The sequence below is a fragment of the Carcharhinus amblyrhynchos genome, chromosome 6 (assembly GCF_965287045.1).
Source record: "Carcharhinus amblyrhynchos chromosome 6, sCarAmb.v2.hapA, whole genome shotgun sequence".
Lineage (NCBI taxonomy): Eukaryota > Metazoa > Chordata > Chondrichthyes > Carcharhiniformes > Carcharhinidae > Carcharhinus > Carcharhinus amblyrhynchos.
In genome coordinates, this window is record NC_137329.1 from 114230378 (window position 1) to 114252756 (window position 22379).

The 22379-nt window shown below is 39.5% G+C and overlaps 1 protein-coding gene across 4 annotated transcripts in view; it reads left to right on the top strand.

Annotated features, from left to right (window-relative positions):
- The first annotated feature begins 2716 nt into the window (after positions 1–2716).
- Positions 2717–22379, top strand: part of arid2 (AT-rich interactive domain 2) — a 100704-nt gene continuing 81041 nt past the window's right edge. For all 4 annotated transcript variants that reach the window (XM_080191245.1, XM_080191248.1, XM_080191246.1 and 1 more), the window contains exons 1-3: positions 2717–3402; positions 3512–3605; positions 4243–4340. In XM_080191245.1, coding sequence (XP_080047371.1) covers positions 3299–3402; positions 3512–3605; positions 4243–4340 — 296 coding nt within the window. In that variant the 5' untranslated portion in view covers positions 2717–3298. The remainder of the gene's footprint in view (positions 3403–3511; positions 3606–4242; positions 4341–22379) is intronic.

Consider the following 22379-nt stretch of genomic DNA (forward strand, 5'->3'; position numbering starts at 1 on the left):
GCGCAGTTGAGGTTTGCTAGATTGATATCTGGTATGAGCAGAGCGTCTTAAGATAGGTTGAAAAAGCAGGGCTTGCTTCCACTGGAGTTTTAATAACAGTGAGGAATGTTGTGGAAGGTCCTGAACGGTATTGAATCCCCTAGTCACCACACTCCGGTTTGGGTACATCAAGGGAGAATTTAGCACAACTAATGCACCTAACCAGCACGTCTTTAAGACTGTGGAAGGAAACCGGAACACCCGGAGGAAACCCACGCAGACACACAGAGAACATGCAAACTTCACACAGCAACCCAAGCCAGGAACCGAACCCTGGTCCCTGATGTGGGTATGCCGGCGTTGGACTGGCGTAAACACAGTAAAAAGTCTGACAACACCAGGTTTTAGTCCAACCTATTTATTTGATAATATACTCACAAGCTTTCGGGGTTAGCCCCTTCGTCAGGTGAATGGAGAACCATTCACCTGACGAAGGGGCTAACCCCGTCAGCTTGTGAGTATATTATCAAATAAATAGGTTGGACTAAAACCTGGTGTTGTCAGACTTTTTACTGCCCTGACACTGAGGCAGCAGTGCTAACCACTGTGTCACCTCTAATTCTTGTAATAAATACAAACATGCATAGGTTAGAGGGATGAGTAAGTATGTAGGGATATGGGGGTAGGGCCTGGGTGGGATTGTGGTTGGTGCAGACTCAATAGGACAGATGGCCTCTTTCTGCATTGTAGCGTTTCTATGATTCTATCATTTAATTTGCCTCCCTAATCACTTGTTGTACCTCCATACTAACTTCATTGATGTAGATCCTTCTGTGCCAGAGTTCTGCAATCTCTCTCCATTTGAATACTATATTACATTTCTATTCTTCCTGTCAAAACAGACAATTTCACATATACTTCCATTATACTCTCCCTGCCTTTTTTGTCTATTCACTTAACCTGTCTATATGCCTTGAAAGAATCTCCACTTCCTCTCAACAATTTGGTTTCCTACCTATCTTGGCTAGCTACCATACATTTGGTCCCTTCATCCAAGTGATTGATTTAGTTTGTAAATAGGCATTACCTGATTCTGTGATCCTGTGGCACTTCACTAATTACAGCTTGGCAATTTGAAAAAGAATCTATCCCTACTCTCCACTTCCTGTTAGCGTGGAGAAAAGATTGGTTAGCTATGTCATTCCCTACACCACGTGCTTAATTTGGATTCAATAAATGTAAACACCAGTACATCATAAATACTTTTATCTTGACTCTATAACTCATTAGATTTCATTGAAATGCATCAATTCGTGCTAGCAAAGCAACTGTAAAGCTATATTATTTTTCAACAAGACATTTTAAAAACGTTAATTCTTCATCCTAAATGTGCACCTAAACCTGTTCGATTTTCATGAGGTGTTGAGAGACTACTTTCTGTGCCTACCCCAGTCCAACATCGGCAACGGCCACATCATATCTAAAACTATAAAAGCACAAATGATCTAAAAAGTGTCGAAACTGCTTTATTAGGCCTTGCTCAAACGCTTAGATGGTTGTCCTAATAACTGCTTGTGGTCTTGTGCTAAATTTTACTTAAATATTTAAAGACCTTTCAACATGTTAAAGGCGCTATGCAAATGCAAGTACTCGTTACTAGCAAAACTTGCGCCACGTCAATATTATTCAAAGATTCAGCCCGCTCAGAAATTAAACTCAACATATCCCACATTTGCGGATTTCAGTCAATAAACAAAATAATATAAATAGATGTACCGCTTAATTTTTGACAGCAATGATGAAGGTCCTGACTATTTTAGACTATTGTGTCTTAAGTATGCAACCAAGTATTCAACCATTAGTCCATACACAATAAATTCCACTGGTTCGGGATATCCCTCTGTGAGCCCGCAACGTCCACTGGGCGTGACAACCGCCTGGGAATTCCCCTTCAACTTTTGGGTAAAAAAAAAGAAACTCGACGCAAAGGCAGGTGACTAAACTTATCAGAAAGTATCCACTACTGCTTCACAACAAATTTGCTCACGGTACAAAAAAAACTCTCTAAAACCCAACAACTGAAGAAGAAAAACCGTCTCTCACATACACACAACCTTAAACGAAAAATCTCTAAAACCCAACGACTGAAGGAGGGGAATACCACCTCTCTTACTCAAACAACGTGCAACAGAAAAAATTTTCTAAAACCCAACGGCCAAAGGAGGGAAATGCCACGTTTTCTCTTTCTCTCACACAACGACATTAAACAAACAAAAAAAATTTCTAAAAACCCAACCACTGAAGGAGGGGAAAAAAAATCATCTCTTTTCTCTCACTCACACACACACACATACATTTTCATCAGCCGAGGGCCACCGCCTTCCCTAATTTTTCTCTCCTCCTCCCTCCAAAATAGAAAACAACCTTCTGTCGAGGCGGAATCCGCGTCCTTCAAAGTAGGAATCCCTGCTGGCGACGAATCGGGAAAAAAAACTATTTGTTAAATAAGAACTTGGAGAGAGACAGAAGAAGAAAAGGAATCGTCTTGATTGAAAGGCGGTTTGGAGCAGAAGCTGCGTCCTCCCTGCCGAGACTGGGTGCCGCCATTTTGTGTGCGGAGTCCGGGCGGGCGGGTGGAGGGGGGAGGGGAGGCTGGTGATGGGGCGGGCTGTAGGAGAAGAGGGGGGAGGGGTGTCGTGTAATGGTTGAATAGGGGCACCCCCTCCCGGGGCCCAGGCTGTGGTGGCCGGTTTGGTTGAGACGAAGGCGCTATTGTTTGGCTTCTCCGAGGGAGGTTCGAGCCGCTGCTGCTCCCCTCCCTGCCTGCTTGCTGCCCTTTCCACTGTGTGTTTTATTTTGGTATGTCTCTCTCCACACAGACACACACATATATTTGCGTGTGAGTGAATATTGAGCCGAGCCACTGCATGGAGCCGCTTACAACCCCGCAGCCCGTCTAGAGAGAAAAAATAATTACACCACACTTATTTTTTTTGAAACCACATTAGCATACAATAGAGAACAAGATGTAAGTCTTTTTCTTTCCTCTCTGGTTGAAGGGGAGATCGAAAAAAAGAGTGCAGTGAGTGAGTAAAAGCCAAGTCTTTATTTTCCCTCCCCTCTCTCCCTCTCTCTCTTTTACCCTTAAACTTTCGCACTCGCTTCATCAATGAGTGAGCGGCGGCGGACCGGCTCTCCTCTCAGATATTGAATAAGTTTTCCAAGAGGTTATTATTATTTTATTTTACACACCTCCTCCCACCCCCTCGCTCTCTCTTCACGAAACACACACACACACACACACACAACAATAACAACAATGAAAAAGATGGCAAATTCGACGGGGAAAACGCAGCCTTCAGACCCGAGGAGAAAGAGGCAGGCGTTCCTGGAGGAGCTGCGGCAGTTTCACCACAACCGAGGGTAAGGAATTGAAGGGGGAAGAAGGATTTGGGGGGCGGGTAAATAAAAAAAACTTTGGACACTTTCCTCAAGAGGAGGGAGGTCTGATTTAATTCTCCTTCTTGTGCAGGACGCCTTTTAAAAAGATCCCAATAGTGGCTGGCAAGGAGCTGGATCTTCACGCTCTCTACACCAGAGTCACCAGCCTCGGAGGATTCGCCAAGGTGAATGTGATCTGATATATATATTTTGTTAAAAAAAAACTGCGAATTTTGTCGGGAGGGTTGTTGATTTTGAAGGGGGTTTTGTTGTGTGTGTGTGTGTGTGTGGCAGGGAGCTGTAAATGGCAGTTGTTTGGGATGTCTGCCTGTCTGGCCTGCTTGTTGTCGCTGCCGCACTTCAGCCAAGTCAAAATTAGCGGGCATGCTTAACATCGATAATCGTGAGTGTGCCTGGGGTAGGAAATGCTCTTCAGGGGACCGGCTCGCACCATTCGTTTGCCTGTGTGTGTTTTTTTTTCTCTCTCGTTTAACCTCGTCGCGTCGGACTTTCCTCGCCCTGTCAGGCTTCGCCGTTCGGGGGGAAAACCGTAGGCCTCGCATAGGCCCACAGGATGGCTAGGAGGGTTAAAATATTAATGTTTTCGAGCCCCCCTTTTTTCTTTTACTGTCGCTCTCATTGCAAAGTACTGAAGTTTTGTCTCTGCGCTTTAGGTGCCGATCCCTCCACCGCCCCCCCCCCGCTCTTTTTATATAAAAAAAAGACAGCTCAAGTGGGTGAAGGAACAGATGGTATATTCTGATATCTGATCATATGTGCCTGCATATTAATCGGGTTTATTGTGTTTTTATTTTGCTGCAGGTGACCGACAAGAACAAATGGTCACAGATAACGGAAGAGTTAAACTTTCCAAAAGGTTGTCCCAATGCAGCGTTTGCCTTAAAACAATATTATTTGCGGTAAGCTTTAGCCTGTATTTTCATTCCATTTAGTACTTGCTGTATGCGTGAAGGGGCCGTGGGGAGAGGGATGCTTAGTTTCAAGGTCTGAAAATACGAATATAATTCCAGACGTTCCTCATTATTTTGCTCTGAGTGTGAGATTTGTTATTGCACTGTAGAGGCTAAGTAATAGCGATGGTTTAGGTTTTGTTGTTTAAACCGTGGCTTCGTTTTTTTAGATTTTGTTCAAGTACTTTGGAGAGTGGATTTAAAAAAAATTAAACTTGCGGTTCAAAAACTGTACAGGTGTGACCCACTTTTGTGGAATAGTTTACAGTTGAGGCGCTCTGCAGCATTTACAAATGTACAGAAACTACCTGGAAGGAAGTAGCATAATTGTTTACATGAAAAATCGCAGGTGTTTTGTGTTGGCCAATTTTGTTGCCAAAACTGAACTTTTTAAATATCCGTGTGATATTATGGTACTGTACTTTAATTGTTTTCATTTCTTTCATCAAAATAAACTTCAGAAATATTTCCACAGTGATGCTTGATTTAATAAGTATAGTTTGTGACCTTTTGTTTTTTGTCTAATTACTAATTTTATTTTGTAGCTCTTATTCAAAATAGTACCGCCAGTTTTGTGTAAAGGCCTATATTTTGCAAACTGGATGAAAAGGTACACTGCAGCATGTTGGTTTTGCTCTGTCCCAATATTTTTTATTTCTCTCTTATGTGATAAACAATGTTGAATGCCTTGTCTTTCAAAATTATGGAGGTGAAATGCTTCAACAGATTGACTGGTCAGTCACTGTTTTGTGGTCAAATATTTTGGGGAAATTTTTCTTGTGCATTAAAATTGCTGGACGATTTGTGGATAAGAATAGGGTAAAGGGGGTAAGTTCTGTTTCAGTGTGCAAGTAGTGTTGTACTTGGGATTCAGAAGTAGTCAGGTTTGTATACTATTGGACAGCAGTTATTTAAATATTAATTCCATTCAACAATGCCATACACATTTACAGTTTCAAAATAAAATTGCATTAAAGTTTTTGTGCAGAATATTTTGTGACTGTAGCATGCACAGTGTTTAAAATGACCAGGTTATGGTACAATTACAATTGCCTCTGTTCATTTATATGGTCCCTAAGCTCTAGCAATGGTGCATCTGTTGCATTCAGGAAATTAAGCTTGTTCCAACTTGACTTGAGCCTAATTTAACAATATTTAATAATGCAGCAGGGATTGTTACAAAGGGGTTTGAGAGCATTATATGTAAAAATGTTCATTGGTAAAATTAAAGATATGCTGATCACCAGTTGGCATGCCATGTTTTTCTATTTAATGTCCAGTTGCATGTGCAGAACATTAGGACTATAATAATCTTGTGTACAAATTTGTTTTAAGATCTGACTTGTTCCTAGTTGTTTATTGTACTTTCTCCAGATGATTTAGGAAGTAGTAATGCTCACTGTAATAATTTCCTCCATTTAAATTTGATTTTTTGATATTCTATAGCAATGTTGCACATTTTTGTGCTGTTACAGAAAAACAAAAAAAAAGTGCATGTGATGTATACATTTTCACATGCTTCATCAGATTAGTTTTGTAAATATGGTTAATGTTAGCCACAAACTTGAAGAATACCTTAAAAATACTAAATATTTTATAGATTGGTGAACTGTAATTAATATTTGCAATGTTTAAACAAAACATATTTGCGGGAAGGCCAGGTAAAATAAATATCGATTACATGTTTATGGGGTGCAGATAGAAATATTAATGTTTTTGTTGCATTGCCAACCTTGAGCTTCCAGCTGGATGAAGGGTCTGCCTTAAAATTGTTGGAAAAGCCAATTAAAAATTAGAATGCAGCAGGTATTCAGAGATTCCTAGCAGTAGTGATCAAAAATAAACTGTGTGTGCTTAACACAGTTAAAGATGACTGGGATACTGTGGTACAATATTAGATCACCCTATTTATTTTTTTCACAATGCAACTGCATTATAGTGTTGAGATATCTTAAAAACAATCTTTTGTTCGTACTGTCTAAATTTCTTCTGGGAAATGTTGACTTCTATTTTAAAAGTGCAGAATGGCTTTTTGTCTGATATGGATTATAATGAACATATTCAAGAAAGTCTATAGTGTTAGGAGGTTTAAGGCAAATATGTGGGGTTATGGGCATAGGGCCTGGGTGGAATTGTTGTCGGTGCATGCTCAATGGGCTGAATGGCCTCCTTTTGTACTGTAAGGCTTCTATGGTAACATCACTTTTTTGCCTTCTGGTTAAAATAAGTGATTTTTTTTACAAATTTATTTCTTTAATGTTGAATGTGGGGATGACAAATATCCTACTTCTTTAAAAAAAAAGCAATAACTTAAGACTAACAATTATATTGAACCTAGGATTTGAGAAAGTAGTGTACATTTAGTATGTTTTTCATCGCTCTAAAAGCAACATTATGTAAATCAACATAAAAGGATGTTAGAGCTTTAAGCCAGTTTCTGACAACTACTTCTGATGGAAAAATATTAGTAGCTATAGTCTCCTTTTGAATGTCTGTCTGATTTGCATAGCTTATGCTTGATTTAAATTGTCTTAGCTAAGCAAGTACTTGTGTTTTTGACAAATGTGCTATCATCTCAACATGTTGATGGAACTGATAACATTTCTTATGCCAAAATGTTACAAAAATATTTCGAATCCTGTCTATATCTTTTGTAAATACAATACCTGGAAAATTGACAAATGGCACAGTACAATGTAGACTTTGTAGCTAATTTTGTTGAGCAGTTGATATGTTGCATTAACAGCAGCTTTTGTACATGAACAACCCTTCGCCCTGTCTCCAGACAGTTGTATGTGACAACTTATGAGCAAAGATATTCAAATGGATGTTGATCCTAATCTGGCACAATATGTCACGTATAACTAATTTCCAAATTGCTTACATACCATGTGGATCAAATTTTAATAGCAGGTCCCTTAACTATACGCGTTGTAAAGTCACATGGACACCATGAAATCAGCATTATTTATTTTTGGTATGTGTTGCCTATAACTTGCACTTCAAAATTAGAATTGAGCATTGTTTTAAAAAAAATGTTCTGGGGTTACAAGTTTACAGGTCAAAGTAGTTAATTGACCCGCATTAATTATATAATTGTTACCTAAATTATCTAAGTTTATTTGAAGAGGATTTGTCTATTTAAATTTATACTCCTAATGCAGAAATGGCTTAATCAAAGCCATTTTCAGTTGAGAAAAGTGCAGTTTTCCTTTGTTTACCATAAATTACAGTAAAAACATTTAACGTGCAGCACCATGTCTGACCACTTTATGTCCCCAAAGGTCATATTTATTAATCTTTGGTTATGTGCAGTAAGTATTTTTTTCATGCCTTGTGTATATATGTAAAATCTGATACGTTTTATTCATAATTTTATCTTCTTTTTATCCCCCCACTTGTTTTATAAAATCAATTAATTTTGAGGAGAGAAATTAGACCAAAATTGAAGCATGATCTTTTGTCTGTGTGGAGTTTGTATGTTCTCCCTGTGTCTGGATGGGTGTTCTCCACATGCTTTGGCTTCCACCCACAGTCCAAAGATGTGCAGGTAACGTTGATTGGCTATGCTAAATTGCCCTTAGTATCCTAAAATGTGTAGGTTAGGGGGATTAGCGGAGTTACGGGAATAGAGCGGGATGCTCAGTCAGAAAATCAGCGTAGACTCTGTGCCAAATGGCTGCCTCCTGTAGGGATTCTGAGAGTCTATAATTCTAAGAATGAAAACATACCATAATACTTGAGGTTCAACTGTGCATATAATTTTGTATGGTATTTTTGGTGATCTTTCAGTATTGGTAAAACATTTTGCTGAATATCATAATTTATATGGTGGTTTGACTTCAGTAGGTTAAGTCCTAAGTAATTACTAGCTGCAGCATACATAAATGTTAGAGAATCATAGAATGGTTGCAACACCAAAGGAGATCATTAGGCCCTTAACGTCTATGCCGTCTTCTGCAAAAGCAACTTACCTAGTCTCATGTTCCATGTAACTTTGCAAACGTTTTCTCTTCTAGATAATTATCCCATATGGTTTTGAAAGCCACTATTAGATCTGCCCCCACCATTCTCGTGGGCAGTGTATTCCAGATTTTACCATTTAAATTAATTATTTCCATGTGTCTTTTGTTTATTTTCTGGAATGTGGTGTTGCTGGCTTGGCCAGCATTCATTGCCTATCCCTAATTGCCTTTCAGAAGATGGCCTGTCTTCTTGAACCATTGCAGTCCCTGAAGTGCAGGTGGACCCAGAATGCTATCAGGGAGGGAATTCCAAGATCTTGACCCTGCAACAGTGATGGAACAGTGATATATTTCTAATTTTACTTTTACACCTTCACTTTCTAAACTTTTTCTATAGTATTGAGCTCTGGCATCAGACATGTGTCCTTTTGACGTCCAGGATCTAGATTTGGAAATCTTAATTGCTTTCTTAGTAAGAGTGTCTTTATTCTGAACCCTTTCGATCTCCTGGAATGTTTCCCACTGCTTCGGTACTGAATTACTTTCAGGGAGGTGTTTCCATTCCACACTTGCCAAATCACATCTCAGCTTAGTAAATTTGATCTTTCCTGAATTAAGAATTTTTACTGCATGTTTATCTTTATCTTTTTCCATAACTAGTAAATAACATAGTAAATCCAGCTGATGTATGATCAGTACCACTAAAATGCTCCCCTAGTGATACCATATCACCTCCATCTGCCAGCTTTATTCACTAGCATTAAGTCTGGAAATGTTCACTTTCTTGTTGGTCTTGCTATGTACCAGCTAATAAAAGTTTTCCAGAATGCATTTTAAGAATTCTATACCTTTTTACATTGGTCAGTATTAGGGTAGTTGAAATTCCTTGCTAATGTATCCCATTTGTTTCAGAACTTCTCAGCAATTACATATTTGCCAGTCTTTCTGTCCTTGATTGGAAGTGTTTGTCGTATGTTGTCGGAGTATGAGTGGTTTTTTTTGGTTCTCAGTTCAACCCATTTGGCCTCATTTGATCCTTGTAGGATATTATCCTGTTTTACAGCTGCAACTTTAAAAAAAATCAATACTGTGATTCCACTCCTATTTCTCACTCTCTATCCTGTGTGAAAACCTTGAAGCCATGAATGTTGAGCTGCTACTCTTGCTCTTAAAAACCCTGCTTCATGTGAACTTTGTTTATGGCTAATTAAGAGACTCAGAATAGGTCCCTACCTCTGAGCCAGAAGTTCCTGGTTCAAGCCCCACTTCAGAACTTGGATGGCCATGGTAAGCTTGTTCTTAATGCAGCCAAACAGGTTGATCATGAGTCTGTAAGTCCTTCTAATGTGCTTGATGACAGGGTAAGAGTGGGAGAGTTTCCTGGGTGAGCTGTACTGTAGAATGCAGTGTAAATCACTGCAGCACTTTACCAAGCTTTGAACCAGCAGAAATAATTTATTTTCTTTGCATCAAGAATGACCATGTCATTGGATGAAACACAAATTAGGAATACATGTTTGAGAATGGTGAGACTGTAGGAAGATTTTAGAGGAGGTGGCCAATAAAGTAAACAATCAAATGGTCCATTTAAGGACAGGGGTAAGTTTCCAAGATTTGGGGACCATTAGGAAGGCACCCAGAATTGGAAGATCAGCTGTTCCATGGTCAGAGATGGATGCTGCTGAATTCAGTGGGCATCAGAGAGGGGCATCTCTGGATGAAGGCTGTCTCGAGACTTTGATATTCAAAAGTGTCATAGCTGCCCAGCTATCAGTGTGAAAGCGGGTCCCTGCATAAGCTTGGTTGTGACCGCAGCTGTGAGTAGAAGTTGGTGAACAGAAATTAAATAAGGTATTGCTGGCCCCCAGACCTGATGAGAGGTCATTTCCATCTGTTGGCTAGACATCATGATGTGGATGTGCCGGCGTTGGACTGGGGTAACCACAGTAAAAAGTCTGACAACACCAGGTTTTAGTCCAACCGATTTATTTGATAGTAAACTCACAAGCTTTCGAGGTTTCCCAAACCTCGAAAGCTTGTGAGTTTACTATCAAATAAATCGGTTGGACTAAAACCTGGTGTTGTCAGACTTTTTACTGTGGTTAGACATCAGCCATGGTGGGAGGGCAGCCTGGAGTGCCCTCAGTAGACACTTTAATTAGCGAACCACTTCCCCACAACCCCAAAGCAACCTCCATGACAATAACAGGAGTCAAGAACAGGTGGTGCAAAATTACTGAGACAGCCATATCAGGTCCTGTACAAAAATTCAGCCCATGATAACTGTTTCAAGGAGAGCAATTAAACAAATTCTGGGATCTACTGATCCATAAGTTTCTTGTAAACAATGGGTAAAATAATGGAAGCAATATGATACTGATCTAGTAGATAATTGCTAAGAGGTGAAGATCATGTCATAAATTATTTTAAGGGAATGACATCCCATTGGACTGTGAAAAATAATCCATCGTGTACACTTGAACTTCTGAAAATCCTTTGACAAATGTCTATATTAAAGCTGTTCTCTCTCTCTCTCTCACTCAATTCTCTTCCCACACATGGAGACATCTGAAGCAGACAAAGCACATGCTTGCATCTGTATCCATAGCTTATCTTTTCCTGGAATAGTTTAAAGTTTGTTTATTAGTCACAGGTAAGGCTTACATTAATACTGCAATGAAGTTACTGTGAAATTTTCCTAGTTGCCATAGTCCAGTGCCTGTTCGGGTCAATGCACCTCACCAGCACGTCTTTTCAGACCGAGGGAGGAAACACAAGCAGCCGGAGGAAACCCATGTAGACATGGGGAGAATGTGCAAACTCCACACAGACAGTGACCCAAGCTGGGAATCAAATCCAGGTCCCTGGCGCTGTGAAGCAGCAATGCCAACCACTGTGCTGCCCTGGTTCACTAGCCTGAAGCCAGAGGCAAGAACTTAATGGTTGCTACTCTGCATCAAGCATGGCTGACCAGAAGTGTCTCCCACTCTTGGCTCCTGCCATAGGTGTATAGAATAGATTTATATCCACTGTGAGTGCACCTTCCATGTCTAAGTCTTGGAGTGGGACTTGACTCCAGAGCATCTGGCGCAGAGGCACCGTTCGCTGTGTCGCAAGACCTCCTTGAGCTTAAAGTGGTGGAGGAGGTGACACCTAGGAATGGATAACAAACTTAAGAGGTGGCATGCAGTTCGGTGAATGGCAGAACGCTGAATAAGTCTGACAATGTTTGATCTTCGCGCTCTCACAATTTCAAATTTTAGGCTAATAACTTGATGCATAAAAATTAGAAGCAGGGGTCAGCCACTCAGTCCTTTGAGCCTATTCCACCTTCAGTAAGATCATGGCTGATCTAATTGTTACTAACCTTTTCAACCCTGTGTTAATCAATAAGGTATCCAGCTCCGCCTTAAAAATATTCAAAGGCTGCTTCCACTGCCCTTTGAGGAGGAGATTTCCAAAGACTTGCGACCCTTGGAGGAAAAATTCTCATTTCGGAGCGACATCTTATTTATAAACAGCGATGCCCAGTTATAAATTCTTTGACAAGAAGAAACATCCTCTCCATTAGGAAACACCTTTGCTACACCCACCCTGTAAATACTTGACAATTTTGCAAGTTTCGATCAATTTACCTCTTACTCATCTAAACTCTAGTGGATAAAAACCTAACCTAACCTCTCCAACCTGTCCTCTACAAAGTTGAGAAGTTTGCTAGCGTGGGATTTGGGAATATTTGGAATAGGGGGTTATTTCTGTGCCAATCAATTATATTAGATTTGTATCGCAATTCTATACTGAATACTGTGCACAAATAGGGCCTGACTAGAGCTCATGCCAATACCTGCTCAAATGTTTGAGAAAATTAAGTAAAATAAAAACTGTTTTTTATGTGAAGACTTACAAAATGCATCCCCTCACTAATACAGTGAATTTTCATAATGCAAACTGTTGAGTTCCATCAATGGCATGACACAGTTGCAACAACTTACACCATCCAAAAGTGGTTGTGCCAGGAATTAAATATGTGCTACGTGCGTGTTTGTGACACTTAGTTGAAACTGTTCTCACCTACCAGCTTTGCCTGCTCAGTGAGGCAACTCCCTGTATTTTTGGCACTTTGGGGTTTTTATATTTAGCCTGTGTAATATTTGGGGCTAATGTTAAACTTGATCAATTATTCAATTTTTAAAATTTCCCATTCTAAGGATTAGGCAATCTTGAATGATAATATTCCTTATGTCTTTGTTTATGGGTTCGGGTGTACTACATTTTATTACGATCACTTGAGATTCTATTACACTATGAAAGCTGTTCCGGATAGATCATGTAAAAATATTTAGCTTTTGCAGTTCATTTGCAAATTTATGTTTAAGCAAGGTGAATGACATAGGTTCCTTCTCTATAAACGGTATGCTCTGTCTGCATAGTGTGCAAGAAACAATAATTTTCACTATGTTAACACTGACAATAATAAATCAAATCAAAATCTATTGTCTGCATGTTGCAAGCAGAAAAGGACAAAATTTCGCATATTGTTGCAAAATATTTCTGAATATATGAGGAAAGTATCGCTTGGAGCTGGAAAGGAACCCAGTGCTTTGTTTCAGTTTTGTATATGATCAGACATATTCTGACGCATGAGAAAATTATACTTTGTTTTACCTGTCATACATTTCTGGAATTTTAGAAAGATACAAATTTAAAAGCATGTTGCAACAAACAGCAAGAAGGAAATTATTTTCTGAAATATTTAAGCCAATGAAAATTTGTTCTTTGTTTAAAGAATGAAAGCTTAAAATTTATTTCAATTAACTGTACCTTGATTTGCTTAGTTCTCTGACAATTCGTAAATTGTAGAAATAAAGTAACAGGGATAAGGAAACAAGATTACACTACTTCATTTTATTAAAAAGAGCTAAAATTCAGGAGTTTACAGGAAATTATTAACTTTTCCTCTCTCATATGACACTGGAAGCTGTGAACAGGCTAGGATGGAGTTGGTGGCAAGGCAGCAAAGTTTGAAGCTGGAACTCAAAATAAATACTCAATCTTCCCCAATATTTAACTGGAGGACATTTCTGCTCATCCAGCATTGAATGTCAGATAATTTAGCAACTGTGGAAGAGCTAAGAGCTGGTGTTGAGATAAAATTGGGTGTTGCCAGCCGACATACAGAAACTGACAGTGTTTTTGAGGTATGTTGCCAAAAGGCAGCATGTAGGGGAAAAAGGAGGGAGCAAGAATGGAACTTAGAGAGATCTCTGATGGCCATTCTCTAGCTATGATTGCATAGATAAGAATGGAACCAGGCAAGTACAGTGCATTCTGTTGGTGCGGAAGTGTTGGAGGAGTTGGAGATGAGAAGTCAAGAATTGGGTTTTTGTGGAGAGGGAAGAAGACAGTGGATTTGAAGGAGAGAAAGACAGAACCTGAGGAGAGAAAACTGTCAACAACATATAACATAGAAACCAGAAAGGGAAATTAGATAGTGGTCACTATTTTCTTGGAAATGGGGTTGAGAGAACAGGAGGTGAATCTTGTGAACACCGTAAAGGTTGGAGAGACAGCATGAGGGAGATGGGAGAGAAACTACAGAAAGGTACAGTTTCAGTGATGGGACAACCCTGGGAACCATGAAGGATGTTTGTACAAGGGGAAGGGAGGAAATTGGGAGAGACATTTGATTGGATGCATCTAAACAGAATGCTAAATATATCTGAGCTATTTGTCTCAAGTTATCACGTAGAACATGTTAACGTATCTTTGGATAAAGTTCTTGAATTCCCTATTGATTAATGAATAAGTTATATTTATAACCTCTGGTTTAGTCTCCCATCATAAGTGTGAAAAATTTTCTTCATAGTTACCCTTTCAAAATGCCTTCATTATCTTAAAGACTTCTATAGATCAACCTCATCCTGTTCAGTTATTTCTTGTAGCCAAAACCTCTCACTTTTGGCACGTTCCTTGTAAATCTTTTGTCTCTAAATCCTTTTTACAATATGGAAACTAGAACTGTACATTTTAATCCAACCAAGGCTCAAAAATTTCAACTTGACTTCCCAGTTTTTCTATTCTCTTGCTCTAGAAATAAACCACATTGCTTGGGAGGATTTCTCAACAGTCTTATTAACCTGCATCGCTACGTTTTGTGAGCTGTTGTTTAAGCCAGATTCCTTTTGCTTGCCTCATTTATATTCATGTTATCCAAACAGTATGAGGCTTCCTATTCTTCTCAGCAGATTCACCTCTCACTTAACCATATTCAAATTGTATGGTTAAGTGAAAGATCTGCCAATTATGCACCCATTGTATTAATGTATTTGTTAATTTTGTCACATTGTTCCTTATACTAACTAAACCCTTTCTCCTGATGTGTTGTTTTCTTCGATTTATAAATTGTACTCATAATGCATGGGTAAATTGTGTACAACTGTACTGTCAGCACCGATCCCTGTGGAACAAACATCACTTCCAGTGTGCCAGTCTGAGTAGTAAGTAAATAAATACTGATTAGTTCACTTCCAACAGAAGCTCTGCTCGTTTGTCACTTGGAATAGGCTTTTATTTAAAATTTGCAGTTGTAAATGTTTAAATTGCTCCAAATTAAAGTCTGGCTGGAAATGAAGGAGTCTACACTTCTAAGATATACTTGTAGCATGTAATTTGATGATTTGTGTAATATCCAGCTAGTTTGCCCACTGCCCACTGTCACTTATGTTAAACAAGTCTGTTGTTGCTCCTAATTGCATATAATTCAACAGCATATTCTGCTCACTTGTACTTCTAAAATCTAAATACGAAGTCCTTTGTTTCTAGAGGCAATATAGTAAGGGTGTGTTGACATTTTGTGTGGCTTTTGGGGCAACACTGGCTCAGATATAAACATATGATTTAGGAGCAGGAGTAGACCATTTGGCTACTTGAGCTGCTGTATCATCTCTATCATTTCATAAGATCATGACCGATCTGATTGTGACCTTTCCTTTCTAACCCCTGTACCGTTAGATTGACTCACTTGTCAGTCAATCTAACTCTGCTTTAAAAATATTCAATGACTGCCTCCACTGCTCCCTGGGGAAGGGAATTCCATAGACTAACAACCCTGTAGAGAATAAAATTCTCCTTGTTTGTCTTAAATCTATTTGGTTTATTATCTCATGTATTAGTATACACTGAAAAGTATTGTTTCTTGCACACTATACTGACAAAGCATATCGCATGTAGAGAAGGAAAGGAGAGGGTGCCAAAGGTAGTGTTACAGTCCTAGTTACGGTGTAAAGAAAGTTCCATTTAGATGGGTCCATTCAAAAGTTTGGCAGCAGGGAAGAAGCTGTTCTTGAGTTGGTTGGTACGTTACCTCAGATCTTTGTATCTTTTTTCCCAATGGAACAAGATAGGAGAGTGTATGTATGAGGTGCATGGGCTTCTTGATTATGCTGGCTGCTTTTCTGAAGCAGTGGGAAGTGTAGACAAAGTCAATGGATGGAAGGCTGGTTTGTGTGATGGACTGGGCTTCGTTCACAACCCTTTGTAGTTTCTTGCAGCCTTGGACAGAGCAAGAGCCATACCAAGCTGTGATGCAGCCAGAAAGAATGTTTGCTGTTGCCCATTTGTAAAAGTTGGTGAGAGTCCTAGCAGACATGTCAAATCTCCTTACTGCCTAAGAAAGGAGAGGCTGAAGAACAGTATCTTCCCTGCTGCCATCAGACTTTTGAATGGACCTACTTTGTGTTAAGTTGGTATTTCTCAATATCCTAGCTATGACTGTAACACTATATTCTTCACTCTCTTCTTCTGTATGAACAGTATGCTTTATCTGTATAGTGTGCAAGAAACAATACTTTTCACTGTATATTAATACATGTGCCAAATCAAAAAGACGTTTGTGGACTTTCTTAACTTTAGCATCGGCGTGGAGGGACCAGGACAGTTGTTGATGATCTGGAAACTTGAAGCTTTCAATTACTTCAACTTCATCCCTGTTGATGTAGATAGGGGCACATCCTCCACTGTGCTTCCTGAAGTCGATAGCTATCTCCTTTGCTTTGCTGTCATTGAGGGAGAGCTTATTGTCATCACACCAGTTCACCAGATTCTCTGTCTCGACATTGTTTGAGATCCGACCCACTATGGTGGTGTCATCAGCAAATTTGAAAATCGAGTTGGAGGGGAATTTGGCCACACAGTCATTGGTGTATAAAGAGTATAGTAAGGTGCTGTAGGCACAGCCTTGTAGGGCAGTGGTGTTGAGGATGATCATGGAAGAGGCGTTATTGCCTATCCTTGCTGATTGCGTCCTGTAGATTAGGAAGACTGGGATCTCGCAGACGGTGGAATCGAGCCCCAGGCCATGGAGTTTGGGAATGAGTTTTGTAGGAATGATTGTTTGAAAGCTGTAGTCAATAAATAAGAGTTTGATATAGGTGCCTTTTGTTATCTGGGTGGTCCAGGGTTGATTGCAGGGCCAGGGAAATGGTGGACCTTGAGACCCCTTATTTTTAAACTGTGTTCCCTAGTTCTAGCCTTTCTGATAAGGAGAAACACCCTTTCAGCATCCAGCCTTTCAGATCCCCTCAGGATTTTGTATGTATAATAGGAACGCCTTTCATTCTTCTAAATTTTATGACACTGCTCCAATCTGCCTAACCTTGCTTCACAAGATACCCCTCATTCCACAAATCAATTGAGTAGATCTTTTTAATGCAATTATATCCTTTTTTAAATACAAAGACTAAAACTGCCAGTAGACTAGACACAGTTTCACAAAAAGCTTGTCCAGCTGCAACAAATCTTCCCTATTTTTAAATTCCGTTCCCCTTGAAATAAGCAACAAAATCCCATTTGCCTTCCCTAATCATTCACTGTAAATGGATACTAACATTTTGTGATTCACATAATGTAAACCTGGATCGTTCTATACTGCAGAGCTCTACAATCTCCATTTAAATAATGTGCTGCCTTTCTGTTCTTCCTGCCACAGTGGACAAGTTTATGAAACTTTTGACCATTCGTTTAACCTGTCTAGGTCCGTTTGGAGATTCCTTATGTGCTCTTCATAACTTACTCTCTCAACTATCTTTGGGTCATCAATAAATTTAGGAACCGTACGTTCTGTCCTTTCGTCAACGTCATTAAAACTTTCTATCACAAGCCATCTTGATGTTATCAGCGAGGGTTCCCCAACTTGAAGCACAAGTCCATGGTGGTGTATAGTTTTTGGAATATTGAGAAGTTATGTAATACCCCAGTGATTAACCAGTCCAGCCATTGGTTTAAACAATTATTGAAGAATATTTATTAACTTAAAAGAAGAATGTGCAACAAAAGGACTATAATGCTCTAAGACACTGTGTGTTTAGTTATTTATGCACTTATGTACAAATTATTCCTTCTTCCAAAATATATCTACAATCCTTGAACTAACTAAAACTTCCCTTTCCTAAACAACATGCAAATTAAATATACTTACCACATAATACAGAGCTGATGATCAAGTCTGGGAAACATCTTTTCCTGGTGAAATGTAGATATTTAAACTTTGCAAAGGTTTCCTGCAATGCTTAGGCAACACTATAGCATTTCTTAGGAATAAAAGATTTTACAGGACTCTTTGGCTATGAAATGGGTCCTAAACTTTCTAGCTGTGAGATGTAGACTGGTCTTTCTGCCTGAGAGATTTGGAAACAGTTATCCCTGTTTCTTTTTTGTTATTTCAAACTCGAGAGTCAGCTGACTACATATCTTGATTCCGATTCCTTTCCCTTTATGGAACTTATTATTTCTATCTCGCAGAATCGCCCATTCATTTAGGTAAAGTGTTTCTGCTTGGGAAACTTAACATTAGCAGTCATCGAAGTAATTTGCTTCTACTCTGAGAGCAATTCACACCTTATGGTCTTCAAATGCTGTCATAACTTTGGCATAGCCTGATCACTTTTAAAGGCTTACCTGCCCTTGGAAATGTTCCTGGGATATTTGCTGCTGATTGCACAATGCTCTGCACTATTTGCAGTTCAAATACTGAAGCAGCCCATGTCCAAATGCAGCAAGGCCAGGACAATATCCAGGTTGGGCTGACAAGTGGTGAGTAACATATGCACTGTAATGTGCCAGGCAATGTCCATCTCCAAGAGAATCTAACTATCTCTAACAAGGAACTAACCAACACCCTGTGACATTCAGTGGTGTTGCCATTTTTGAACCACCTACTGTCAATATCCTAGGAGTTACCATTGACCAGAAACTGAATTGGACTAGCTGTATGAATACTGTGGCTACAAGAGCAGGTCAGAGGCTAGGAATCCTGCAGCAAATAACTCCCTTCTTGATGCCATAAAGCATGTACCCCATCTACAAGGCACAAGTCAAGAATATGATGGAAAACCCTCCACTTGCGTGGATGAGTGCAGCTCCCTCAAAATGAGCTTGACACCACAAACATTCAATCCCTTCATCACCAGTGCACAGTGGCAGCAGTGTTTGCCATCTTAAATATGCAGGAACTCACAACTTATTGGACAGCAGCTTCCAAAATCACGATCGCTTCCATCTTCTCAAGGGAAATTGTGGATGGGCAATAAATGCTGGCCTAGCTAGTGATGTCCACATCCATGAACAGATTACAAAAAAACCCACATCTGCAAGTTCCCTTTTATCACGCCGTAGTCCATCACGATTTCTATTTTGCACTACTTGTTGACTCTTCCAGATTGCATAAAGTTTTCTAAATGCTCTGCTTTAGCCTACTGTATAGATCCTAGTATTTTACTTTGACATATTAAGCTAACACACTTCTTCTCCCTCCTCTCTTAAAGAGGAGTTACATTTGCGATTTTTCAATTTGATGGGACCTTTCCAGAATCTAGGGAATTTTAGAAAATTGAAACCAAAGACCTGCGGATGAAGTCCTAAGACTTGGGAACTTGCCACCTTGCAGTTCCAGTTTTTTTTTAGTGCCCTTTCCCTGGTGATTTTTATTAAATTTGTTAACTATTCAAGCACAACCATGATCCTTTGTGCCAGGTATGATTCCAATCAACGGCAAGCTTTCCCCCAATTCCCATTGACTCTAATTTTGCTTGGGTTGCTTGATGCCATACTCAAGTCAAGTGCTGCCTTGTTGTCAAACAGAGTCACTCTCGCCTCACATCTGGACTTCAGCTCTTTTGTCCATATCTGAAATCAAAGTTTTATAATGTGGTCAGGAGTTGAGTGATCTTGGTGGAATTCAAACTGAGTGTCAATAAGCAGGTTATTGCTGAGCAAGTGCTGTTTAGTAACACAATTGATGACCCCTTCCCTCACTTAATCTATGATTGCGAATAGATTGATAGTGTGGTAATTGGTTATGTTGGATTTGTCCAGCCTTTTGTGGACAGGCAAATTTCCATATTTGCTGAGTAGGTACTAGTGTTGTAGCTGCAGTGAAACAGCTTAACTAGGGATGCCATAAGCTCTTAAACACAAGTCTTCAGTACTGTTGCTGAAATATGTCAGGGCCCATAATCTTTGCAGTATTCAGTGCCTTCCACTGTTTTTGATATGACATGGAGTAAATTGAATTGGCTGAAGACTGATGCTGGGGGATCTCTGAAGGAGGAGGCTAAGATGGATCATCCATTTGGCACTTCTGGCTGAATGTTATTGGAAATGCTCCTGCCTTTTTCTTTTGCAGTGATATGCTAGGCTCCCCCATCATTGAAGAAGAGGTCATTTGTGGAGGCTTGTCAAACATGATTTGCCATTCTTAACTCCATGTTGACTATACACAATTACGTCATTATTCAAGTGTCCATTTATCATATCCTTTTTGATAGATTCTAGCATTTTTTTTCTACTACTGATAGAAGAATAACAGGTCTGTAGTTCTCTGATTTCTCTGTCCCTTATTAAATAGTAAGGTGACATTTGTTACCTCACAATCTACAGGAACCATTCCAGAATCTATAGGGTTTCGGAACAGGATCACCACTGCATCCAAGACGGCAAAAATTCTGGAGTGGGCCTTGATAAATACCACTCCAGTTTTTGGTCGATGATTTGCTGCTGAATTGCTATATCCTCTGAAATGACACTAGAGATGAGGATGATTTCCATCCCATCTCGAGGAAGATCCTGAAAACGAGAACTTTTTCTTTTTGCCCAACAAAATGAGATATGCTGAGGAGTAGACCTCTTCCTGTTTCAGAGACCTAGTACCGACATTAAACACATCCTACTTGATGCAGAGTAAAACTCTCCCTACTTTAACAGGACTCCAACCCAAACTTGATGAACAAAATTAGGAGCACTGGTATCATCCTCTTTAGAATTCTGAACACAAATCATCCAATGGCCTTTTGGGTGAGATCTCAAAATTTAGTGCCAAGTTTAAGGACTTTTTTTTTGTTGTAGACCAGACATCAGTCAGAACTAGCTTATAACTGCTCAAAGTCTCCTCAGCACCCAAAGAAATGCTATTAATAACAAATGACTTTTAGGTTCTTAATCCTGGTAAACCTAAACATTTGCTACATTATAATTACTAGTCAATTCTTAACCCCGCCCAAGATTATATGTCTGTGGCCAGTGAAAAAGCTAATGAACTGCAGAATCTGTTTCATTGTTCGGTGTCAAAGGAAGAATTGCAACCATTTGCATTCTGGAAAGAAAAAAAAGTCATTAAATGGTTGAGTGTGAGGGTGATCCATGTGAGATTGTGGCTAAAATTTACTTTGATATGTTGACTGAATTATTTTAAAAATTGAACTGCATTTGTGCACGAAGTGTTTATGCTAATTGTCTTGAAAATAAATTGAGCCTGCATTTGTGATGTGCTAAATCTACAATTGAGCATGAACACATTATGTAGTGCGATAATTGAAGCCATTTACATTTGGTCACCAGAGAGCAGAAACAGTATTCAATTCTAATCTCCTGACAACTGTAGAAAGTGGTTTCCCATTATCAACCTCCACCACAATGTGAAGATTTGGTGCATAATGATATGCTTTCTTATTATTTAAAACTAAAAATTATTCTTTGAGGGAATAATATTTTCTGGCTAAAAATATTAGTTTGTAAAGTACACTACTCTTTTCAGGACTTTAGCTTTGGATTTCACCTGATAAATTATTATATAACTGCGTATTCCAGTAATATCTAGTGGCAGAACTTTGGTACTGCACTATTTCGTTATATTATAATTGCCATTGGCTTGCATTAACTCTTGTATTTATAATTGTTCATATCCCTTGGGGAAATCGAGTCCAAGAGCATTTTTCAGGTCAACTAAGAGGGTGGAGGGGATAACTGGGCTGGTGAAGATAAACGAACTCTCCACTCATCTGATGAAGGGGCAAACCCCGAAAGCTTGTGGGTTTACCATCAAATAAACTGGTTGGACTTTAACCTGGTGTTGTAAGACTTCTTACTGAAGATAAATGAGTCAAAGGACAGGAAAATGAGAGACCATCTTACTGACAGGCATAGGATTTCAGGGAGGCTTGACAGGGTAAATGCTGAGAGGTTTCTTCCCCTTCTGGGAGAGTCTAGGACCAGAGTAAGGATTGCCCATTTAAGACGGAGATGAGGAGGAGTTTCTTCTGAGGGAGTGAATCTGTAGAATTCTTCCCCACAGAGGCTGGTCATTAAGGGAATCAAGTGTTATGGGGACAATGTGGGAAAGTGAAGTTGAGAACCATTATATCAAATCAGTCACGATCTCATTGAGTGGCAGAGCAGATTCGATGGGCTGAATGGCCTACTTCTGCTCCTACATCTTATGGAGATAAGATTGATAAAAATTAGTGAAGGATGCAATCAAGAGGAGGGATAGGGGACAGCTAATGTGCAGAAAGAGGGTAGACAGGTGCCATAACAGGGTGCGTGACCTGTGGGGACAAAAAGAGCATCTGTTTATCCTGTTCAGTCCATTTGGCCATTTAACCTTATTTTCACGCCCGCATGTTACTTTCTGCCTTCCCGATCTTCCTCAAATGCATTTATTCTGTTCACTTCAGCTGGTCCATGTGGTAGC